Source organism: Oncorhynchus keta, chromosome 25 (genome assembly GCF_023373465.1).
Source record: "Oncorhynchus keta strain PuntledgeMale-10-30-2019 chromosome 25, Oket_V2, whole genome shotgun sequence".
Lineage (NCBI taxonomy): Eukaryota > Metazoa > Chordata > Actinopteri > Salmoniformes > Salmonidae > Oncorhynchus > Oncorhynchus keta.
In genome coordinates, this window is record NC_068445.1 from 19218257 (window position 1) to 19243983 (window position 25727).

At 44.1% G+C, this 25727-nt stretch overlaps 1 protein-coding gene across 3 annotated transcripts in view; it reads right to left on the reverse strand.

Moving 5' to 3' along the window:
* Positions 1-25727, reverse strand: part of LOC118357858 (tetratricopeptide repeat protein 28-like) — a 330099-nt gene that overhangs the window by 108080 nt on the left and 196292 nt on the right. For all 3 annotated transcript variants that reach the window (XM_052478794.1, XM_052478796.1, XM_052478797.1), the window contains one exon: positions 7055-7202. In XM_052478794.1, the coding sequence (XP_052334754.1) occupies positions 7055-7202 (148 nt within the window). The remainder of the gene's footprint in view (positions 1-7054; positions 7203-25727) is intronic.

Sequence of the window (25727 nt, forward strand, 5' to 3'; positions counted from 1 at the left end):
AAAGGAGCTGGACACTATTCCGGACGCTTACAAGAAATCCCGCTATGCCCTCAGGACTAAGATTGAATGCTACTACACCGGCTCTGACACTCGTCAGATGTGGCACGGCTTGAAAACTATTACGGACTACAAAATGAAACCCAGCTGCGAGCTTCCCAGTGACGAGAGCCTACCAGACGAGCTAAATGCCTTTTATGCTCGCTTTGAGGCGAGAAACACTGAAGCATGTATGAGAGCACCAGCTGTTCCGGACGACTGTGTGATCACGCTCTCCATAGCCGATATGAACAAGACCTTTTAACACGTCAACATTCACAAAGCCGCGGGGCAGATTACCAGGACGTGTACTCAAAGCATGCGCGGACTAGTTGCCAAGAGTCTTCACTGACATTTTCAACCTCTCCCTGGCCGAGTCTGTAATACCTACATGTTTCAAACAGACCACCATTGTCCATGTGCCCAAGATAGCGAAGGTAAACTTCCTAAATGATTACCGCCTGTAGCACTCTCGTCGATAACCATGAAGTGCTTTGAAAGGCTGTGGTCATGGCTCACAACACCATAATGCCAGAAACCCTAAACCCACTCCAATTAGCATTCCTCCCCAACAGATCCACAGATGACGCAATCTCAATCACACTCCACACTGGACAAAAGGAACACCTATGTGAGAATGCTGTTCATTGACTACAGCTCAGCGTTCAACACCATAGTGCCCACAAAGCTCATCACTAAGATAAGGACCCTGGGACTAAACACCTCCCTCTGCAACTGGATCCTTGACTTCCTGACGGGCCGCCCCCAGGTGGTGAGGGTAGGTAGCAACACATCTGCCACGCTGATCCTCAACACTGGAGCTCCCCAGGGGTGCGTGCTTATTTCCCTAGGCCTGATCATCGACAATGATGAGACAGCCTATAGGGAGGAGGTCAGAGACCTGGCAGTGTGGTGCCAGGACAATAACCTCTCTCTCAACGTGAGCAAGACGTAAGTAAGCAGCAAAGCACCCCCACAAAATCATGCTGCCACGCCCGTGCTTCACGGTTGGGATGGTGTTCTTCGGCTTGCAAGCCTCCCCCTTTTTCCTCCAAACATAACGATGGTCATTATGGCCAAACAATTCTATTTTTGTTTCATCAGACCAGAGGACATTTCTCCAAAAAGTACGATCTTTGTCCCCATATGCAGTTGCAAATCATAGCCTGGCTTTTTTATGGCAGTTCTGGAGCAGTGGCTTCTTCCTTGCTGAGCGGCCTTTCAGGTTATGTCGATATAGGACTCGTTTTACTGTGGATATAGATACTTTTGTACCTGTTTCCTCCAGCATCTTCACAAGGTCCTTGCTGTTGCTCTGGGATTGGTTTGCACTTTTCGCACCAAAGTACGTTAATCTCTAGGAGACAGAACGCATCTCCTTCCTGAGCGGAATGACGGCTGCGTGGTCCCATGGTGTTTATACTTGTGTACTATTGTTTGTACAGATGGACGTGGTACCTTCAGGCATTTTGAAATTGCTCCCAAGGATGAACCAGACTTGTGGAGGTCTACAATATTTTTCTGAGGACTTGGCTGATTCCTTTTGATTTTCCCATGATGTCAAGCAAAGAGGCACTGAGTTTGGAAGTAGGCCTTGAAATACATCCACAGGTACACATCCACTTGACTCAAATTATGTCAATTAGCCTATCAGAAGCTTCTAAAGCCATGACATCATGTTATGTACTTTTAAAGGCACAGTCAACTTAGTGTATGTACACTTCTGACCCACTGGAATTGTGATACAGTGAATTACAAGTTAAATAATCTGTCTGTAAACAATTGTTGGAAAAATGACTTGTGCCATGCACAAAGTAGATGTCCTAACTTGCCAAAACTATAGTTTGTTAACAGGAAATTTGTGGAGTGGTTGAAAAACAAGCTTTAATGACTCCAACCTAAGTGTATGTAAACTTCCAACTTCAACTGTATTTGTTTTTTTCTTCTGTGTGTAGCGAACAGCTGACTGAAGACATGATGGCTGGGCATTTGTATGGTTGAGTCCATTTCAGTGGTAACATGGACTCTTTACAACATGATTCAACTTTATTGCGCCTTGCTGAAATAAGCAGGTTTTGTAGCAGACGAGTTGCCTCTTTAGTTGCCCAGGCAACGCCCCCTCCCTGCAGCAGAAGCACATGCAGTCAGGAGCGGAGGAGAGAAGAAAATCTGTGTCTAATATATTTTTGGCTGACCAATAACAGTCATCCAAAATTCCATGACTGTCACATCTACTGTGTTTCAGGGAGCGCAATCAGTGTGTCTTTTGTTGGTTAAATGAGCTGAGCTTGTCTGAGTGATTGCTTTAGAAGATGGATTTCACTGACAACAAGACAAGCATATGAATACACCATTCACAGGTACCACTATTATTGGCAATTTAATACAGGGCAATTTCAAAGACCACTAAAAAAAAGCAGCACAGTGAAATTATATTTCTATGTTCTCTTGATTTTTTTCATTCGATGTTGCAGTTTGAGAGAGAAAAGAAAAGCCTGAGTGGGTTTTGAGGGCCGGTGAGTGTTAAGAGTGATGGTGAACATGCTGCTGTAACACACAGAGGAGAGAGGCAGAGGAATGCAGAGTGGAGAGGAGACACACAAGGTGACCTTTGGGAAGGCTGAAAATGCACACAATACTATAAATCAACTGTGGGCAACGCAAGGTTTGGGATCCACAGCCCCTCCAGATTACTGACATTACCCGCCAGCCAGCCTGCCAGCCAGCCCGCTAGACAGCAAATTGGGAGACTGACAGGGTGGGGGACAGGACAGGGGTGACATCCTGAGTGTGAATGTGTGTGTGCGCGTACCTGCCTGTGTGTGTGTGCTGTATGTGTGAGTGTGTGTACTGTATATGTGAGTGCAAGTGTGTGAACATGAGGGGGAATATGAAATATACCTGTGCAGTTGATTAGGTCAACTCCTCCCCCACAGAGGTTTTTCTGTAATGACCTGTCCAAGGCAGATCGTGTCTGCAGTCAGATGTACTGTATGCCTGCTACTGTATCAGTCATGCCCCTGCACTTAAAGACCATGACACTCATTGGTTCAGACAAACACTTACAAACAACAAAATACACATGAACATGATATGAATAGCCTGGTGGTAGTAGCAAGCCACCCAGACTGAAACTAATATTCACCACACACAAACAAAATGATCCACGTCTATAGTCTTCACAGAAGCATTCAAAAATATCATTGATGCTATTTCAAGTGCATCCAAGTGCATCACTTGTGTTCCAGCGGTTGGTAGAATGTAACGCTAGCAGAAACACTGTGCAGATCATATCCATTCATAGCTGGTAATTGTATTCAAAGTGATACACAGAGTAGTGTCATAAATCAAACATTGCTATCTCTCTCTCTGTCTCTCTTTCTCTCTCTCCGTCTTTCTCTTTTTCTCTCTCTCTCCGTCACGGTCTTATTCTCTCTCTTTCCCAAGTCCAAGCTCCAGAGTTTCAGCGACAGGGCTTTCTCCAGGGATGATCCAAGGCTCTGGAACTCCTTCCCTCCAGCCATCCATGACTCTGAATCCATCACCATCTTTTTGTCCCTCCTAAAGCCCCACCTCTTCACCTTGGCCTACCTCTAAGCCCCTCCCCACAGACACTCTCTCCCACACACGCTCTCTCTATCCCACACACACACACACACACACACACACACACACACACACACACACAACACCTGCTCGCTCACTCATACACTGACACATCACATTCTTTCCTCTTCTTTAAGCTCCTCCCCCTCTCTTGGTTTCATGTTTTGTTACATCCTGCTGTTAGACTGGCGTTGTCTGGTTTTGATATCTCGGTTTAGTTTTATTGAAAAGTCCTATATAAATCCCATGTACTATTATTACCAATCCTTTTACAAACATAGAGTAAATATCATCCACATGTACATAAACAGGTACAGTACATTCATATATAGTTCCTTCTCCTGCTCTCAGGCTTGGTCTCATAAAGGGGAGGCCCTGGGAGGTTGGTGATCATTACAAACCCATGTAGCGTACATTCTGTTTTCCCCTGCCTTTAAATACAACCATGACTCATTTCACCTTCCCATTTCACGAGCCATTCTCTTCTTTGGGTCTGTGACTGTGAAGAGGCAGAGAGCTGACTGCTGAGTGTCTCCTGACCCCTCCTGTCTCAGCCTCCGGTATTTATGCTGCAGTAGTTTATGTGTCGGGGGGCTAGGGTCAGTTTGTTATATCTGGAGTACTTCTCCTGTCCTATTCGGTGTCCTGTGTGAATCTAAATGTGCGTTCTCTAATTCTCTCCTTCTCTCTTTCTTTCTCTCTCTCGGAGGACCTGAGCCCTAGGACCATGCCCCAGGACTACCTGACATGATGACTCCTTGCTGTCCCCAGTCCACCTGGCCGTGCTGCTGCTCCAGTTTCAACTGTTCTGCCTTATTATTATTGTACCATGCTGGTCATTTATGAACATTTGAACATCTTGGCCATGTTCTGTTATAATCTCCACCCGGCACAGCCAGAAGAGGACTGGCCACCCCTCATAGCCTGGTTCCTCTCTAGGTTTCTTCCTAGGTTTTGGCCTTTCTAGGGAGTTTTTCCTAGCCACTGTGCTTCTACACCTGCATTGCTTGCTGTTTAGGGTTTTAGGCTGGGTTTCTGTACAGCACTTTGATATCAGCTGATGTACGAAGGGCTATATAAATTGATTTGATTTGATTTGGCTAAATTCCTCCTGTACCCTACGTCTGTTTTCCTGCATCTCCATACATACTAAAAAGAACATACTAAAAGTACAATATTTTCTCATCATCATGATCTTTATGGTGACATTGTTTATTATGGTGACATTGTCTCTCCTCCAACCCTAAGAGCTCAGTCAGAGAACTTCAGAGCTGGTCCAAGATAATAATAATTATAATTTTGTGGGTTCTTATATTTGTCCTGTTTCACAAGTGTGTATTATACGCATGTGTGAATTTGAAATGTGTTTTTTGCATATCCCAACTCTCCCTGAGACTCCCTCGGAGATTGAGGTCATGGCCAGGGTCAACCATTATCAACGGCGACACTGGAGCAATTAGGGTTGCAGTGCATTGCTCAACAGATGTTTCATCTTATCAGCTCGGGGATTCAAACTAGCAACCTTTCGGTTACTGGCCCAACACTCTAAACACTAAGCTACCTGCGGCCCAAGTTCACGGGACGAACAGAAGAGAGCAAAGCCCATTCACTCTCAACACTGACTACTGATTGGACTTGATTTCTCTCATTTCATTTCACACAGCGATGTTCACCGCAGGAAAAAAATATGCATCAAAACCTTGATATCTGAGGAGTTTGAAGCTGAAAATGATCATAGGCGGCAGAGAAGAGAGCCGGGTTCTGAGGGTTCTGAGGGTTCTGAGGGTTCTGAGAGCAGTTTCCCCTCCTTTGAAAGCTCTTTGTTGTGGGAAACACAAAGGCGTAGAGTACAGTTGAATTCTGGACTCATGGAAAATCTTTCAGATCTATACGAGGAGGAGAGAGGGAACTAACGTCTGTGTTGCGTCGTGTGGGGAAAATTGTTTGGCAAAGCCACAGTGTCAATGTGAGAATGTAATATTGTTATACTAAAGTAAACACAAACAGTGGTGATGGTGTGCTTCAGGGGAATTTCATACACACGTTTTGTCTCCTTGAAGACAAAGGACTTGAATATGTTTTCTTACTTTCATTATTTCTGTGCTTTGTTCACTGTTTGAATGAGCACACCTTTATCTGTCTCGCTACGCCCAATGACTAAACATGTAAAGAAAAACATTCAAGTGAATTTGAAGACTAAACAGATGTATGTGTTGTCCTGAAAACAACAAGTAGCTACTTGACTACAGGTTGGATGTATATCATCAGTATCCACATGGTTCTGTTCGTCTTCTTCATTACACTTGAACTCTGTATGTAACTAGCTGGGGCAAAAGTTTAGTAAGACCCTAGCGACACCAAACTCCAAGCGAGGGGAAAATTAAATGAGTGGATTTGGTAATCCCCAGGTAATCCTGGGAGGGGTGTGTTACACGAACGATAAGACGGGCTGGCAGCAACACGCCATCTACGACTTCAGCGAGAGAAAGCAACGCTTTCCTACCTTTTCCTTATCACAGGGTTTTGGCTGCACAACACTGATTATCCTCCCTGTTTGCTGGTGTAACGCTGATTATCTTCCCCCTATGCCAGGAGCCCCTCTGAGAGGATCATTGCTCTTAATCCCCCGACCTAGCCCCCCCTAACAAACCTTGGACTGGCTCCCTCCCTCCATTGCTAGCTGCTTCCCTCCCTGGCACCATGGGAAACGTGGTAAACAATTAAGAGATTAAAAAGCCTGGGCCAAGAGCTTCTCCTATTCTACTGAGAGAGAGGCCCAGTCAGGTCCATTGTGTTTAGTGTTGGGCCCACTCTCAAGTCCTTTTGCTGTTAGGCTTCCAGTGACAAGGGTTACGTAATCAATGTACCTCAGATGGGTTTTTCACTCAGTGCTTGTTTTTTCCATGTATTCAGATACAGCCTTTCGCTAACAGGGATTGACAGAGGCGCTCCATGCAGCCTAAAACACAATGGCTCCTCTCTGAACAGAACAGAAGACAGACATGTGGATCCACTCTCTCTGATCTCCCTCACACATCATGGAGCAGGGAAGCCAGAGTTTACTGAAAGGCCTGGATATTAAGCTACTTGGAGTTGGAAAATAGGCTTCATCAAGGGCAGACAAGGGCTGTGTTGTTGGATGTTTATTATGATAAATAAGTATCTTTCTGATCAACCTGACCGATAATCAGTCACACTTACACTGAGACAGACAGACAGACAGACAGACAGACAGACAGACAGACAGACAGTGAATACAGATATACAGTGTAAAGACATACAGTAGTCATTCTGACAGACAGCTAGAGTCACACTGACACATTAATTGACTGCCGAGGATGAAGATTAGCAACATTTAGACCGTTAGAAAGACAGAGGAAAACAAAGAGAGATAGTAAGACAGTAGTGTTACCTCGTAGTGGGGACTTCATGGCAGCCTCCACCATGCCAACCAGTAACTGCAGGCTCTTGGGGTCTTGGGCCAGCCCCGAGGCGAAGGCGGCCAACGCGTCGGCATGGCGACCAAGGTACTGAAGGGCAACACCCTGTCGGAAGTATGCCTGTGAAGAGGAGAGAGAGAGGGAGAGGGAAGGAAAGGGAGTTAGACCCAATTAAATCATGAGAAAACCAAAAGATAATTACTTAACACATTGGAAAGAATTAACAAAAACACTGAGCAAACTAGAATGCAATTTGGCACTAAACAGAGAGTACACAGTGGCAGAATATCTGATCACTGTGACTGACCCAAAATGTAAGAAATCTTTGACGATGTACAGACTCAGTGAGCATAGCCTTGCTATTGAGAAAGGCCGCCAAAGGCAGACCTGGCTCTCAAGAGAAGACAGGCTATGTGCTCACTGCCCACAAAAAGGTGGAAACTGAGCTGCACTTCCTAACATCCTGCCAAATGTATGACCATATTAGAGACACGTATTTCCTTCAGATTACACAGATCCACAAAGAATTAGAGAACAAACCCAATTTTGATCAACTCCCATATCTACTGGGTGAAATACCACAGTGTGCCATCACAGCAACATGATTTGTGACAAGATGCCGCAAGAAAAGGACAACCAGTGAAGAACAAAAACCATTGTAAATGCAATCTATATTTATGTTGATTTATTTTCCCTTTTGTACTTTAACTATTTGCACATCATTACAACACTGTATATAGACATAATATGACATTTGAAATGTCTTTATTCTTTTTGGAACGTTTGTGAGTGTAATGTTTACTGTATATTTTGTATTGTTTATTTATCTGTTTACTTGCTTTGGCAATGTAAACATGTGTTTCCTATGTCAATAAAGCCCTTAAATTGAAATTCAATTGAGAGTGAGAAGTCACTACTGCAGTCTAGCTTCACAGCATGGGGCTGCAAACAAACACATTACCAGACACTCATTTAACGCCACTTGCATTTTATTTCCACATGAGCAGTTTTCAGAGGACATGGACAGAGGACTCCTTTGTATTCCCATAATAGAGCGATGACTGTGTTTCCTGCACTTGTTAATTGGATTATACATTTTACATAAATGCACATGATACAGTACACACTCATCGGTTGCATTTCTCAAGAGCATGCCATTGTTTTCTATTCACACAAATGGTTTTGCTTTGCAGTGGGTATCGTCTGCGCACAAGTGCAGAGTAAAGGGATTTCTATTAGATTCCGTTGAAAGAGCTTAGAGAGGGAGAGAGAGCTAGTCTACATAATGGAGTTACTTTATAGCATCATAAAAGGATAGCCATAAATAATCCAGACTCTCCATGTTATTTCTCAGTTTTGCTATAATGACATACAGTACGTGCACTACCACCCTGAATCTGCCATGGCCTATTTGTCGACATCTGGGCCTTTCAATAGTGTGGAGTCCTCGAGTAGAATTCCTCCTCTTCCACCAGTTTGTTCCCACTGCTCTCAGATAGCCAGTCAGTCACATGGTGGTTGAAGTGTGATTTAACAGCAGTGAAAGGCACAGATCATGTGGCCACAGCTGTCACTCCTTGGTCATTGTATTTTGTGTTTTCGTTATATATTTGGTCAGGCCAGGGTGTGACATGGGTTTATGTTATTGTATTTTCGTATTGGGGTTTGTAGTATTTGGGATTGCGGATGATTAGGGGTGTTGTATAGGCTTGGCTGCCTGAGGCGGTTCTCAATCAGAGTCAGGTGTCTCAATCTGTGATTGGGAACCGTATTTCACCAGATTTCGTGGGTGATTGTTGCTGTCTCTGTGTAGTTTCAACAGATAGGCTGTAATTAGGCTTCACGTTCCGTTTTGTATTTTGTATCGTTAGTTCATGTGTCACTTTTTCTATTAAAGTCATGAGTAACCACTACGCTGCATTTCGGTCCGACTCTCTTTCCACAAACGAAGAACGCCATTACAGAATCACCCACCACACACGGACCGAGCAGCGTGTTAACAGGCAGCGACAGCTTGAACAGCGAAGGGAGGACGTTATGGACAGCCGAGGCATGGAGTATACGATGTGGGAAGAAATCGACAGGTGGGCGGCTGACCCAGAGAGAGTGCAGGAGGCCGCACGGCGGCGCAGAGCGAAAACCGAAAGTCACCCCCAAATATTTATTGGGGGAGGGCTCGGAGAGAGAGTGGCTGAGTCAGGAGTCAGACCTGAGCCAACTCTCCCTGTGAATCGTGAAGAGCAGTTACAGTGGGAGAGGCTGCACCACTTGGAGAATTGGACATGGGAGGAAGAACTGGACGGAAAAGGACCCTGGGCTCAGCCTGGTGAATATCGCCGCCTCAAGGAGGAACTAGAGGTGGCTAAAGCGGAGAGGCGCTGGTATGAGGAGGCAGCAAGGCGACGCGGATGGAAGCCCGAAAAGCAGCCCAAAAATATTATTGGGGGGGGGGGGCTTAATGGGAGTATGGCTATGCCAGGTAGGAGACCTGCGCAAACTCCCTGTGCTCACCGGTGGGCTAGAGAGACCGGGCAGACACCGTGTTATGCTATGGAGAGCACGGTGTTTCCAGTGCGGGTGCATAGCCCGGTGCGGTTCATACCAGCCCTTCCTATTGGCCGGGCTAGAGTGGGCATCGAGCCAGGTAAGCTTGGGCAGGCTCGGTGCTCAAGAGCTCCAGTGCCCCTGCACGGTCCGGTCTATCCAGAGCCACCTCCACACACCAGTCCTTCTGTGCGCCTCGCCTGTTCAGCACAGCCAGAGCCTTCCTTCCCTCCTGCGCTGTCGGAGTCTCTCGCCTGTTCAGCACAGCCAGAGCCTTCCTTCCCTCCTGCGCTACTGGAGTCTCCTGTCTGTTCAGCGCTATCAGAGCCTTCCTTCCCTCCTGCGCTGTCGGAGTCTCCCGCCTGTTCGGCGCTATCAGAGCCTTCCCCCTCTACAGCGCTGCCGGAACCTCCTGCCTGTTCGGAGCAGCCTGAGCTGCCAGTCTGCATGGAGCAGTCAGAGCTGTCAGTCTGCATGACGCAGCCAGAGCTGTCAGTCTGCATGGAGCAGTCAAAGCTGTCAGTCTGTTCGAAGCAGCCAGAGCTGTCAGTCTGCATGAAGCAGCCAGAGCTGTCAGTCTGCAAAGAGCTGCCAGTCTGCAAGGAGCTGTCAGTCTGCAAGGAGCTGTCAGTCTGCATAGAGCAGCTAGATCCGCCAGTCAGCCATGATCTTCTAGATCTGCCAGTCAACCAGATTCTTCCAGATCTGCCAGTCAACCAGTCTCTTCCAGATCTGCCAGTCAACCAGTCTCTTCCAGATCTGCCAGTCAACCATTCTCTTCCAGATCTGCCAGTCAACCAGTCTCTTCCAGATCTGCAAGTCAACCAGAAACTTCCAGATCCGCCAGCCAGCCAGGATCTACCGGAGCCTACTACCTGCCTGAGCTTCATCTCAGTACTGGGCTTCCTCTCAGTACTGGGCTTCCTCTCAGTACTGGGCTTCCCCTCAGTTCCGGGCTGCCCCTCAGTTCCGGGCTGCCCCTCAGTCCCGAGCTGCCCCTCAGTCCCGAGCTGCCCCTCAGCCCCGAGCTTCCCCTCAGTCCCGAGCTGCCTCAGTCCCGAGCTGCCCCTCAGTCCCGTTATATATTTGGTCAGGCCAGGGTCTGACATGGGTTTATGTTATTGTATTTTCGTATTGGGGTTTGTAGTATTTGGGATTGCGGCTGATTAGGGGTGTTGTATAGGCTTGGCTGCCTGAGGCGGTTCTCAATCAGAGTCAGGTGATTCTCGTTGTCTCTGATTGGGAACCGTATTTAGGTAGCCTGGTTTCGCTTTGTATTTCGTGGGTGATTGTTCCTGTCTCTGTGTAGTTTCACCAGATAGGCTGTAATTAGGTTTCACGTTCCGTTTTGTATTTTATATCGTTATTTCATGTGTCACTTTTTCTTTTAAAGTCATGAGTAACCACTATGCTGCATTTCGGTCCGACTCTCTTTCCACAAATGAAGAACGCTGTTACAACAGCCATATCTGGTACTGACACTCTACAATGTTTGGGAACATTTAAATTGATTTTGTGTGTATGTGTGTGGGGGGGGGGGCAAAACAAATACAATGTCCATTACCCAAAACCAATAGTATAATAAAGAGAACCAATATTTCACCAATAGGTTTCCAATGACAGCAGCCTCTCCCCTATCTATGTGTAGCTTGTAGAGACAGAGCTGTTTCCTGGCCTACCTGTCTGTCTCCATCTATGTTTGTGTCCCAAGGCTGTTCTGAGACCAATCCTAGTACAAAACTGAACAGAACCCAGCTCTGCTCAGCTCAGCTCCATGCCCTGAGTAAGCACTGCAGCCCAGCTCACAGCCTACTCCAGCCAAATCATTAAATCCACCCGCAGATCTGGGATGATATAAACAATGCAAAAGTTACACTAAAGTGTTCCCTTCTGAATAGCTGAGGAATGCTCAACTCCGTTCTCTTATTTCGAGGCAGAGTTTAGTTTTGATAATTGCTCGTGTGATTTGCTAGCAACAACATTGAGTCACCATCAGTCGATACTTGAAAAATGTCAATTCTGAAAATTCTCAACAGTACCTATGTTTGTTCTGTACAACTTGCTCAACTGGAGACGTACTGGCCTTAACGTACTACGCAAGCTGAGGTCCAATTGGAACAAGTGTATTCGAGCTGAGTTGAGCAACACAAATTCTGAAAAAAAAGTTGGTGGTTGTAATCAAACAAAGTTTTTATTAGAATGATGAATTTCAGCACCATGCGGAAGGACCGTGGTTGTACAGGACAAACATATACATTTAGGATGGGGTGAAATATTGCCTGGAAGTATAATTTAAAGTTTGGTATGGATAGTCCTCTTACGTCTTTCCCTCTATAAATGTGTTCATTTTATCTATATTCTATATACATTTTGAAACCGCACAATGAATTTTACTCCAATAGCCAGAAGGGAGAGCCATGGGAATCACTGAACTACAGAAATTTTGCCGTGGCAATATATACATTTTGACAGTAGATATTCTGTCGGTTAAAGCAACCGGGATATTATTCCATGTACTGAAGTCGGATTGAATTGATTTGAGCGTGCTGTTAGAGTTTCTGGCAATGGTTTTATCTTGGGACGGAAATATATCTGCTTCCAAATATTTAAATGGGAAAGGATTGGGATTCCATAAGTAGAGATGGAGTCCTCCATCGGGGTCTTGAGCAGCAGTGGGGCTGATTTGGTTAGATTCATTTTGTCATTTTCATTTATCAGATTCATTTATCTATGACCTTCAATGTGTTTGGGAGCGATTGAGATACATTGTCTAGATATAGTAAAATATTGTCTGCGTAAAATGAGATGAAGTGATCAGAAATGAGTTTTATATCCTTTGATGATTGATGAATTGCCTGGGCCAGGGGTTCCATGGACAATAAGAAAAGCAAAGCGGAAATTGGATCGCCTTGTCTGCAGCTTCTAGTGATTCTGAATGGAGCAGAGCAGATATTGCCTGTTATAACTATGGCTGAGGGATTGGTACATCATTGGTTCTTAAAGTATGTAAATGTGCATGTTACATTTTAAATTTAATTTAAAAACTGTTGCACCTACAAACTTAATCAATCTGACATTTTTATGTCTAATGGAAAATACTCAGAAAACTCAATTGCTAATAACACTGTAAAAACTCTGGTATGTGTTGTGTATCTCCAATCAGGTTGATTTGTGAATTTTCTAAGAGGCTATGTGTAATATATGTATGTACAGTGCTTCAGAAAGTATTCATACCCATTGACTTATTGCACATTTTGTTGTGTTACAGCGTGAGTTCAAAATGGATTAAATCTTCTTCTTTTTCTCACCCATCTACACACAATACCCCATAATGACAAAGTGTAAACATGTTTTTGGAAATGTTTGCAAATGTATTGAAAATTAAATTACAGAAATGTCTAATTTACATAAATATTCACACCTCTTTGCTATGACACTCCAAATTGAGCTCAGGAGCATCCGATTTCCTTTGATCATCCTCACTACAACTTGATTGGAGTCCACCTGTGGCTAATTCAATTGTTTGGCCATGATTTTAAAAGAAACACACCTGTCTATAGTTCCACAGTTGACAGTGCATGTCAGAGCAGAAACTATATCAGGAAGTCCAAAGAACTATCTGTAGATCTCCAAGATAGAATTGTGATGAGGCACACAGTACCAGTTACAAGTTTGAACACACTTACTCATTCAAGGGTTTTTCATTATTTTTACTATTTTCTTTTCTCACAATTGTGAAGACATCAAAACTATGAAAAAACAAGCCGCACCGCTTCTTAACACAGCGCGCATCAGACCCAGAAGCCAGCCGCACCAATGTGTCGGAGGAAACACCGTACACCAAACAACCTGATCAGCGCGCACTGCACCCGGCCTGCCACAGGAGTCACTAGTGCACGATGAGACAAGGATATGCCTGCCGGCCAAACCCTCCCTGACCCGGACGATGCTGGGCCAATTGTGCACCGCCCCATGGGCCTTCAGATCGCGGTCGGCTGCGACAGAGCCTGGACTCGAACCCAGAGTCTCTGGTGGCACCTGGAAGTTTCTAAAACTGTTTGAATCATGTCTGTGAGTATAACAAAACTTATGTAGCACGCGAAACCCCGAGGACAAACCATTCAGATTTTTTATTTTTTGAGGTCACTCTTTTCAACGGGTTTTCATTGGGAATCCAGATTTCTAAGGAACTTGCTTGCAGTTCCTACCGCTTCCACTGGATGTCACCAGTCTTTAGAAATTGGTTGAGGTTATTCCTTTGTGTAAAGGAGAAGTACGGCCATCTTGAACGAGAGTCACTTCATGTGTACTGTTTGATAGAGGCGCATGACCAGAAAGCATGCGTCAGATTGTTTTCTTCCTGTATTGAACACAGATCATCCCGTCTTCAATTTGATCGATTATTTACTTTAAAAAATACCTAAAGCTGTATTACAAAATTAGTTTGAAATGTTTTGGCAAAGTTTACAGGTAACTTTTGAGATATTTTGTAGTGACGTTGGTCAAGTTGGAACCGGTGTTTTTCTGGATCAAACACGCCAAATAAATTGACATTTTGGATATATATGGACGGAATTAATCGAACAAAATGACCATTTGTGATGTTTATGGGACATATTGGAGTGCCAACAGAAGAAACTCGTCAAAGGTAAGGCATGATTTATATTTTTATTTCTGCGTTTTGTGTCGCGCCTGCAGGGTTAAAATATGTTTTCTCTCTTTTGTTTATGGAGGTGCTACCCTCAGATAATAGCATCGTTTGCTTTCGCCGAAAAGCCTTTTTGAAATCTGACATGTTGGCTGGATTCACAACACGTGTAGCTTTAATTTGGTATCTTACATGTGTGATTTCATGAAAGTTAAATTTTTATAGGAATTTATTTCAATTTGGCGCTCTGCATTTTCTGGGACGCTACCGTCCTACATATCCCAGAGAGGTTAAACACTTTTTTGGTTACTACATGATCCCATATGTGTTATTTCATAGCTTTGATGTCTTCACTATTATTCTACAATGTAGAAAATAGTAAAAAATAAATAAAACTTTTGACTGGTACTGTATATCGGGGAAAGGGTATAAAACAATTCCTAGAGTGTTAAAAGTTTCTAAGCGCACAGTGGTCTCCATCATTGCGAAATTGAAAAAATATGAAACTACCCAGACTCTTGGCCTTCCGACCAAACTGAGCAAATGGGCAAGAAGGACCTTGGTCAGGGAGAACACCAAGAACCCAATGACCATTCTGACAGAACTACAGAGATGGGAAAACCTGCCAGAAGGAAGTTTCTACAGCACTTCACCAATCTGGGCATTATGGGAGAGTGGCCAGACGGAAGCCACTCCTGAGACAAAGTCACATGACAGCAAGCCTGGAGTTTGCAAAACGGCACATGAAAGATGGCGCATAAGGCAAAATATTCTGTGGTCTGATGAGAACAAAATGTTGTTCTTTAGCCTGAATGCAAAGCTCTGTGTCTGGAGAACACCAGGCACAGCTCATAGCCCATCTAACACCATCCCTAACGTGAAGCACAGTGTGATGGTTGCTGATAATGGGTCTCTGTACGCCTATGTAGATATTCCATGAAAAAATCAGCCGTTTCCAGCTACAATAGTCATTTACAACATTAACAATGTCTACATTGTATTTCTGATCAATTTGATGTTACTTGAATGGACAAAAAAATAGATTTTCTTTCAAAAACAAGAACATTTCTATGTGACCCCAAACTTTTGAACAGTAGTGTAAATGAGAGCATTTCATTTTCAATAAATTAGCAAATATTTCTAAATATTTCACTTTCTTCACTTTATGGGGTATTGTGTGTAGATCATTTTTTTAAGCAATTTTGAATTCAGGCGGTAACACAACAAAATGTGGAATAATTCAAGAGGTATCAAATCAAATGTTATTTGTCACATACACATGGTTAGCAGATGTTAATGTGAGTGTAGCGAAATGCTTGTGCTTCTAGTTCCGAAGGTAATATGCAGTAATATCTAACAAGTTTGCAACAACTACCTTATACAACTACCTTAAAGAGATGGAATAAGAATAAGTCCATATAAATATATGGATGGTCGTGCGGCATAGGCAAGATGCAATAGATGGTATGAAATACAGTATACACATATGAGATGAGTAATGTAGTATATGTAAACATTAAAGTGGCATTATTTAAAGTGACTAGTGATACCTTTATTAAATCCATTTATTAAAGTGGCCAGTGATTTCGGTCTGTATGTTGGCAGCAGCCTCTCTATGTTAGTGATGGCTGTTTAATAGTCTGATGGCCTTGAAATAGAAGCTGTTTTTCAGTCTCTCAGTCCCAGCTTTGATGCACCTGTATTGACCTCACCTTCCGAATGATAGCGGGGTGAACAGGCAGTGGCTCGGGTGGTTATTGACCTTGATGATCTTTAGGCCTTCCTGTGACATTGGGTGCTGTAGGTGTCTTGAGGGCAGGTAGTTTGCCCCCGGTGATGCGTTGTGCAGACCGCACCACCCTCTGGAGAGCCTTGCGGATGAGGGCGGTGCATTTGCCGTATCAGGCGGTGATACAGCCCGACAGGATGCTCTCGATTGTGCATCTGTAAAAGTTTGAGTGTTTTTGGTGACAAGCCAAATATCTTCAGCCTACTGAGTTTGAAGAAGCGCTATCGCACCTTCTTCACCACTCTGTCTGTGAGGGTGGACCATTTCAGTTTGTCCGTGCTGTGTACACCGAGGAACTTAAAACTTTCCACCTTCTCCACTGCTGTCCCGTCCATGTGGATAGGGGGGTGCTCCCTCTGTTGTTTCCTTAAGTCCACAATCATCTCCTTTGTTTTGTTGACGTTGAGTGAGAGGTTGTTTTCCTGACACCACACTCCAAGTGCCCTCACCTCCTCTCTGTAGATCGTCTCTTCATTGTTGGTAATCAAGCCCACTACTGTTGTGTCATCTGCAAACTTGATGATTGAGTTGGAGGCGTGCATGGCCACGCAGTCATGGGTGAGCAGGGAGTACAGGAGGGGGCTAAGCACGCACACTTGTGGGGCCCCTGTGTTGAGGGTCAGCAAAGTGGAGATATTGTTTCCTACCTTCACCACCTGGGGGCGGCCCGTTAAAAAGTCCAGGACCCAATTGCACAGGGCGGGGTTGAGACCCAGGGCCGTAAACTTAATGATGTGCTTGGAGGGTACTATGGTGTTGAATGCTGAGCTATAGTCAATGAACATCGTTCTTATATATTCCTCTTGTCCAGATGGGTTAGGGCAGTGGGAAGTGTCATGGTGATTGCATCGTCTTGGGACCTGTTGGGGCGGTATGCAAACTGAAGTAGGTCTAGGGTGGCAGGTAAGGTGGAGGTGATATAATCCTTGACTATTCACTAAAAGCACTTCATGATGACAGAAGTGAGTGCAGTTAGTTCAGTTATCTTTGCCTTCTTCGGTACAGGAACAATGGTGGCCATCTTGAAGCATGTGGAGACAGCAGACTAGGACAGGGAGCGAATGAATATGTTCGTAAACACACCAGCCAGCTGGTCTGCGCATGCTCTGAGGACGTGGCTAGGGATGCGGTCTGGGCCAGCAGCCTTGCGAGGGTTAACGCGTTTAAATGTTTTACTCACTTCGGCCACAGAGAGGGGGGGCCCGCAGTCCTTGGTAGAGGGCCACGTCGGTGGCACTGTATTATCCTCAAAGCGGGCAAAGAAGGTGTTTAGTTTGTGTGGAAGCAAAAGTCGATGTCCGTGACGTGACTGATTTTCTTTGTTGAATTGCGACTCCATTTTGTCCCTATACTGACATTTCCCTTGTTTGATTGCCTTGCAGAGGGAATAACTACACTGTTTATATTCAGCCATATTCCCCTACCTCTTTCCATGGTTGAATGCTTTCAGTTTTGTGCGAATGCCGCCGTCTATACACGGTTTCTGGTAGGGGTAGGTTTTAGTAGTCACAGTGGGTACAACATCTCCAATGCACTTCCTAATAAATTCACTCACCGAGTCAGCGTATAAATCAATAATATAATAATAAATAATAATATATGCCATTTAGCTGACGCTTTTATCCAAAGCGACTTACAGTCATGTGTGCATACATTCTACGTATGGGTGGTCCCGGGAATCGAACCCACTACCCTGGCGTTACAAGCGCCATGCTCTACCAACTGAGCCACAGAAGGACCAATCAATGTTATTGTCTGAGGCTTCCCGGGAAACATTTTCCAGTCCACGTGATCAAAACAATCTTGAAGCGTGGATTCTGATTGGTCAGACCAATGACCAATGATTCTAGTCATGGGTACATTCTGTTTGAGTTTCTGCCCATAGGACGGTACTGGCAAGATGGAGTTGTGGTCGGATTTCCCGAAGGGATGGCGGGGAGGGCCTTGTATGCATCGCATAATTTAGAGTAGCAGTGGTCTAGTGTTTTGCTCGAGTGGGTACTGGAGTCAATGTGTTGGTAGAATTTAGGTAGCCTTGTTCTCAAATTAGCTTGGTTAAAATCCCCAGCTACAATAAATTCAACCGTAGGATATATGTTTTCCAGTTTACACAGAGTCCAGTGAATTTCTTTCAGGGCCGTCAAGCTATAAGCTATAATCGAAGAGATTTCTCTTGGGAGCATTTGATTGTAAGGAATTCTAGATCAGGTGAACAAAAGGACTTGAGTTCCTGTATGTTGTTATTGTTACACCATGAGTCGATAATCATGAGGCATACACCCCCGCCCTTCTTCTTACCAGAGAGATGTTTGTTTCTGTCGGCGCGACGCATGAAGAAACCCGGTGGCTGTACCGACTCTGACAACATATCCCAAGTGAGCCATGTTTCCGTGAAACAGAGAATGTTACAACCTCTGATGTCTCTCTGGAAGGCAACTTGTGCCCTAATTTCATCCACCTTGTTGTCTAGAGACTGGACATTTGCGACTAATACACTCGGAAACGGTGGGTGTTGTGCTCGTCTTCTAAGTCTGACCAGGAGGCCGCGTCGTCTGCCTCTCCTGCGGCGACAACGTTGTTTTGGGTCAGCCTCTGGGATTAGATCCAATGTCCAGAGTGGAGGTCCGAACAAAGGATCCGCTTCGGTAAAGTCGTATTTCTGGTCGTTATGTTGGTAAATTGACGTCGCTCTTATATCGAATAGTTCTTCCTGGCTGTATGTAATAACACTTAAGATTTTCTGGGCTAACAACGTAAGAATTAATACTTTAAAAAAACGAATTACTGCATAGTTTCCTAAGGATTTGAAGCGAGGTGACCATCTCTGTCGGCGCCATCTTGTTTTATGAATACTTTCTCAAGGCACTGGATATGTAATTCTAAGAGGCTTACCTGCAGCCAGTCTGGGCTACTCCCTTTCCACTGAGGATACTCTGACTGCAGTAGCTAGCAGCTTCCAAAAGTGACACGGAGGATAATTTGTGATTAGCATCTAAGAGGTGTTTTCATTAGTGTGCTCAAGCCTCTCTCCAACCTCTCTCCAGCCTCTCCGCAAGCACCAGTAGGGAAGGGGAAAAGGGGAGGGGATTAGGGAAAATGAGACATGACATTGAATTTATGGAGACCCGTAATTAATTTCACTTCCGTCCAAGCCGCTGTTTATTACCAATCTCTCTCTGCCCTCGTCCCCCTCTCTCTGCTTCCCCCGAGCCTGCATCACAACTCCATTGAAACATATGAGGACAGAGATTAGATTCAAAGCATTAACCTTTGTTCTAACACTGTTATTATAGGATGGGAACGAGGGCCAGTGTGCCCGCCGCTCGATATTAATTGCATCTGGTGGCGGCTGAGGCTGAGTTTGGGCTGCTTGCCCGTAGGAGCAGAGAGACGGGCTCGGAGACCTTCTGCCCCAGGGAACAACAGACATTTAAAAGCACTTTTCTCTTTGATTAGATTTACCATATAACTGCTCTTTCATTCCCATCTGAGAGCAAAGCAATGAGAGAGAAAAACAACAAGAGACAACAAAAAAAATCAAATAATTGACATCTGCTTTGTTTATTTTATTTAACCCCCCTCCTGTCCTACATATAAGTATTGAAAAACCTATACCCTTCAGAGGGCATTCAAATATTGCAAAAACAAGCATGTGCATCAATTCAAAACTCAAATAGCGGACGGTGAAAGATGAGAGAATCGATGCCCCACACCGCCTTAAAATAATTATCTCTCTGCCATTAATCTCAGCAGTCAAAACACACCATGTAGGCCACACATGCACACACAGACGCTTGAATACACACACATATGAGCCTTCGCTGCTCAACAGGTCGGTTATGCCACTAGCAGGGAGAAGTTGGAGAATAAGGAGAGAGAGAGAGCATTTACTATAACGACACATTTCTATTCACACTTAACTGGATATTTTCTCAAAACACATCAGCAACCACTTAGAGCTGCAGCTCAAGCGATTAGCACACCCTTCAGCTCTCAGAGAGGAGAAGCAAGGAGAGAGCATCTGTGAGGCTCCACAGCTTTGCCTTTCAAACATATTACACAGTCACAAAGGAGAGGCAAAAGAGCATGCTTAATCACCTTACTGCCTCGCCTAGCCTTGCTTTCTCCCTATATATAGAGAGGCCAAATTGAGGATAAACACCACTGTTACCAAAGACACTTTAACTACAATACAGCGTCTAACCTGACTAACGCAAGGCGTCTTGTAAGAAATGACAACCAACGTTTCTCAACCTCTGTTTAGTGTGAAAATAAAACAACCTAAATTATTGAACCTTCCTTCCTGCCCCTTTGGCTCCTCTGTTTTCAGCTACAATGTGCTCATGATACAGAACATGTGTGGATTGACAAGAAAGGTTTGTCGTTCTTACCCCAGGGTGGATTTTGTGTGTGTCTCTGCATGTGTGTGTGAGAATGAGAGAAAGAAAGAGAGAGCGAGACTAGAGAGACAGAAGGAGAACAGAGCGGAGCTATGATAAAAGCTTTTCTTGTGTTCGAACATTTTAATATTTAATGACTGCTTGTTTGAAGTACTTTTAAATATTCATATTTTTATGCTTAAGAGGAAGAGGGAAAATGATGCAAAGAAAATATATACACATACATGCTGGTAGATTGTGCTACTACTACACACACACACACACACACACACACACACACACACACACACACACACACACACACACACACACACACACACACACACACACACACACACACACACACACACACACACACACACACACACACACACACACACACACACAGCAAAGAGTAGGGCTCCTAGTTGGTGGGGTTTGACAGGAAGTTTACAGGATTACAGGATGTGTGTGTGTGTGAGCATGTGCGTGTGTGTGAGGGACCAACTGTTAGAGTGCTCTTTATTAGCAGATTTAGGTCCTAATACCCTGGGCATCTGTCCCCCTCCCCAGTCAGCCTGGCCCTTTGACAAACCCCCCAGGGGTGTTCTGAGACCCTATTTATTACTAGTGTGGCTGAGTGTGTAGCTGAGTGTGTGTGTGTGTGTTTATGCGCTAGCTAATCTTATTCAACTCTCACAGTAGTCTCTCTCAAAATGTAAGCTCTACCACCAGTACTACTTCAGCAGATACACTACATGACCAAAGGTATGTGGACACTTGCTCATCAAACATCTCATTCCAAAATCATGGTCATTAATATGGAGTTGGTCCCCCTTTGCTGCTATAACAGCCTCCACTCTTCTGGGAAGGCTTTCCACTCTATGTTAGAACATTGTTGCAGGGACTTTCAGCCACATGAGCATTTGTGACGTCAGGCACCGACGTTGGGTGATTAGGGCTGGCTCGCATTCTGCGTTCCAATTCATCACAAAGGTGTTCGATGGGTCAAAATCAGGGCTCTATGCAGGCCTTTCAAGTTCTTCCACACTGATCTCGACAAACCATTTCTGTATGGACCTCGCTTTGTGCATTGGGACATTGTCATGCTGAAACAGGAAAGGGCCTTCCCCAAACTGTTGCCACAAAGTTGGAATTACAGCATCTTTGAGAATGTCATTGTATGGTGTAGCATTATGATTTCCGTTCACTGGAACTAAGGGGCCTAACCCAAACCATGAAAAACAGCCCCAGACCATTATTCCTCCTCCACCAAACTTTGCAGTTGGCACTAGTGTTTATTAGTTAACACTACCGTTGACAGGTAGCATTCTCCTTGCATCCGCCAAACCCAGATTTGTCCGTCGGACTGCCATATGGTGAAGCGTGATTCATCACTCCAGAGTACACGTTTCCACTGCTCCAGAGTTCAATGGCAGCGAGCTTTACACCACTCCAGCCGATGCTTGGCATTGCGTATGGTGATCTTAGGTTAGTGTGCAGCAACTTCCAGAGGAGGTTTGGAACACAGTAGTGAGTGCTGCAGCCAAGGACAGACGATTTCAACGCGCTACGCACTTCGGCACTCGGTGGTCCCAGTCTGTGAGCTTGTGTGGTCTACCACTTCGCGGCTGAGCCGTTGTTGCTCCTATATGTTTCCACTTCACAATAACAGCACTTACAGTTGACTGGGGCAGCTCTAGCAGGGCAGAAATCTGACGAACTGACTTGTTGGAAAGGTGGCATCCTTTGGCGATGCCAAGTTGAAAGTCACTGAGCTCCTCAGTAAGGCCATTCTACTGCCAATGTGTGGAGATGGAGATTGCATGGCTGTCTGCTTGATTTTATGGACCTGTCAGCAACGGGTGTGGCTGAAATAGCCGTATCCAGGAATTTGAAGGGGTGTCCACATACTTTTGTATATATAGTGTAGATGTACACACAGAGTTTCCATTAGTCTGAAATCGCCGGCTTCTAGCAGGTAAAAAAAATGGAAAAGCCGATTAATAAAATTGGTATCGGCCAATTGTCAGAAGAAGAAAAATCCCATGATGAAATAATGCAGTTTAGCCTATTCATTGATTGAAATAGCAGTCAATGTAGCGTGAGAGCTGCTGATACAGCTGAAACCGCTATTTGTTGCTGCTGGAGTGAAACGTGCTTGAATAAGCCTAATCATTGCGCAACAATTCTAAAGGCAATCGCATGGGGAAAAAACAATGGCTAAGATTTTTTTTTTTAAGCTAAAATGTTTATTTCTCAACTGCTAATTGTAGCTCGCTTACCATTCACCATTCAAGTGGCATGCTGACTGTAGGAATGGTCACCAGAGCTGTTGCCAGAGAACTGAATATTAATTTCTCTAACATAAGCCGCCTCCAACGTCATATTAAGGAAATTGGCAGTACGTCCAACCGGCCTCACAACCACAGACCATGTGTATGGCGTTGTGTAAGCAAGCGGTTTGCCAATATCAACGGTGTGAACACAGTGCCCCATCGTGGCGGTGGGGTTATGGTATGTGCAGGCAGAAGCTATGGACAATGAACAAAATAGCATTTTATTGATGGTAAATTGAATGCACTGAAATACCGTAATGAAATCCTGAGACACATTGTGAGGCCCATTATCTGTGACCAACAGATGTATATCTGTGTTCCCAGTCATGTGAAATCCATAGATTAGGGCATAATGAATTTATTTCAATTGACTGGTTTCCTCATACAGTATAAAATGTAACTCAGTAAAATCTTTGAAAATGTTGCATTTATATTTGTGTTCAGTTTATTAGGCCTACGAAAAGAGGAGACGTAAATGTAATATGAAGTCCATTCAACCTGGAGGAAGAAATTGTCCAAAAACAAAAAAAGGTGGCACTGACCAAATGATAAAGACAGTGAATATATTATGCACACTCACCGGAGATATGGCCAATGTTCTCTGCTGGTGCCAATAAGAGGCAACTTTTCACTCAATTAAGTTGAGAATTTTGTTAACTAAAAGACAGATCGGATTATTTTTGTTGTCTTGTCTTTACAGAAATAGCCATTTGTTTTCCAAACTATTTTTCAGAGATTGTATTTTAAAATATTTCAATATGCCTGGCTGGGCCTCTCATCTTTTCACTACAGTCATAAGTCAACAATCATCTGTTGTATTTGCCGTGTGCTCTGCCTAAAATGCGGCCCTTCCGACAGTAGGATACACCATTTTTTTTTACAAATAAGCTGATGAACCTCTTTGACCAAATCATGCTTTCTGGTGAAGTGGCCTATTTTTACTGAGTATATATATTTATATATAGCCAGAAGCAAGCTGTCTATATAATTATATTATTAGGCTATATAATTTTGGCAATTGAATTCAATTTACTTTAGGGAAAGCTTAGCCTCCCCTAGCCTTGTTGACGTGTCGCGTGTGTATTCTAACATCTTCAAATTGCTCATTGGAATTTGGTAAGATCGACATACGCCGTTGCATCAGAGTTGCATGCTCTGTTAAGATGAATTTGGAGATGAAAGAAACGCACACCTGCTGACTAGCAGAGTAGAAGACTTGAAAAAGAAAAGGAGCGCTGCACACGAGGAGTTCAAATGCAATCATTTAGAACCAGCGTTTTGACAGCCAAGCTGACAAACACTGCAGGTAACTAGTTTCTATAGTTTGAAAGGAAACACACAGATGTCTGTAAACGTGGCCGGTGGTGACTTGATCTTATTGGTTGATTTAGAGATGTAAATATAAAATATTCAAAAGCATGAATGGATAACATATGATCATAGATACATTTTGGTTAAATAACCCTACAAACATTATTTACAATGGACAGCAAAAACACAATAATCACAAGAATGGCTTCAGATCAAAGTCTACGTTGAGACCGAAGGGAGCAAGGGTCTCTAAATTATAGATCCAGTCGGCCTCTCATTTGAACAATAAATCGTCAAGGTCACCCCCTCTCCTAGGGAGGGTGACATGTTTGGTGCCGATATATCAAAGGGACAAAATAGAGGTTTTATTTATATATCTAAACCAACCAGTAGAAATCAAGCAACAGCCGACCATGATTACAGACAGCTGTGTTTGTCCTTTAAAACTCTATAAACTAGTGACCTGCAGTGTTTGTCATTATACCCTGATGAAGACTGCTTGGTTGTCGACACGTTGGTTAAAAAGTTATTGCATCTGAACTCCTAAAGTGTGCGGTTCTCCTTTTCTGTTAATATGAATGACCATAACTAAATGTGATTTCTGTCATTCTGAGCAACGTGAATATACACCCTAATCAGGTTATGCAGCCTATGCATATGGGTCCGGTACATTTATCAAATGTCTGGTAGATTGGGGAGGTTATTCGAAAACATAATGTTAACTTTCACTGCTATGCGGATGACACACAGCTGTACATTTCAATGAAACATGGTGAAGCCCCAAAATTGCCCTCGCTAGAAGCATGTGTTTCAGACATAAAGAAGTGGATGGCTGCAAACGTTCTACTATTAAACTCGGACAAAACAGAGATGCTTGTTCTAGGTCCCAAGAAACAAAGAGATCTTCTGTTGAATCTGACAATTAATCTTAATGGTTGTACAGTAGTCTCAAATAAAACTGTGAAGGACCTCGGCGTTACTCTGGACCCTGATCTCTCTTTTGAAGAACATATCAAGACCATTTCGAGGACAGCTTTTTTCCATCTACGTAATATTGCAAAAATCAGAAACTTTCTGTCCAAAAATGATGCAGAAAAATTAATCCATGCTTTTGTCACTTCTAGGTTAGACTACTGCAATGCTCTACTTTCCGGCTACCCGGATAAAGCACTAGATAAACTTCAGTTAGTGCTAAATACGGCTGCTAGAATCCTGACTAGAACCAAAAAATTTGATCATATTACTCCAGTGCTAGCCTCTCTACACTGGCTTCCTGTCAAAGCAAGGGCTGATTTTAAGGTTTTACTGCTAACCTACAAAGCATTACATGGGCTTGCTCCTACCTATCTCTCTGATTTGGTCCTGCCGTACATACCTACACATACCTACACGTACGCTACCTACACGTACATACCTACACGTACGCTACGGTCCTAATTGTCCCTAGAATTTCTAAGCAAACAGCTGGAGGCAGGGCTTTCTCCTATAGAGCTCCATTTTTATGGAACGGTCTGCCTACCCATGTCAGAGAAGCAAACTCGGTCTCAACCTTTAAGTCTTTACTGAAGACTCATCTCTTCAGTGGGTCATATGATTGAGTGTAGTCTGGCCCAAGAGTGGGAGGGTGAACGGAAA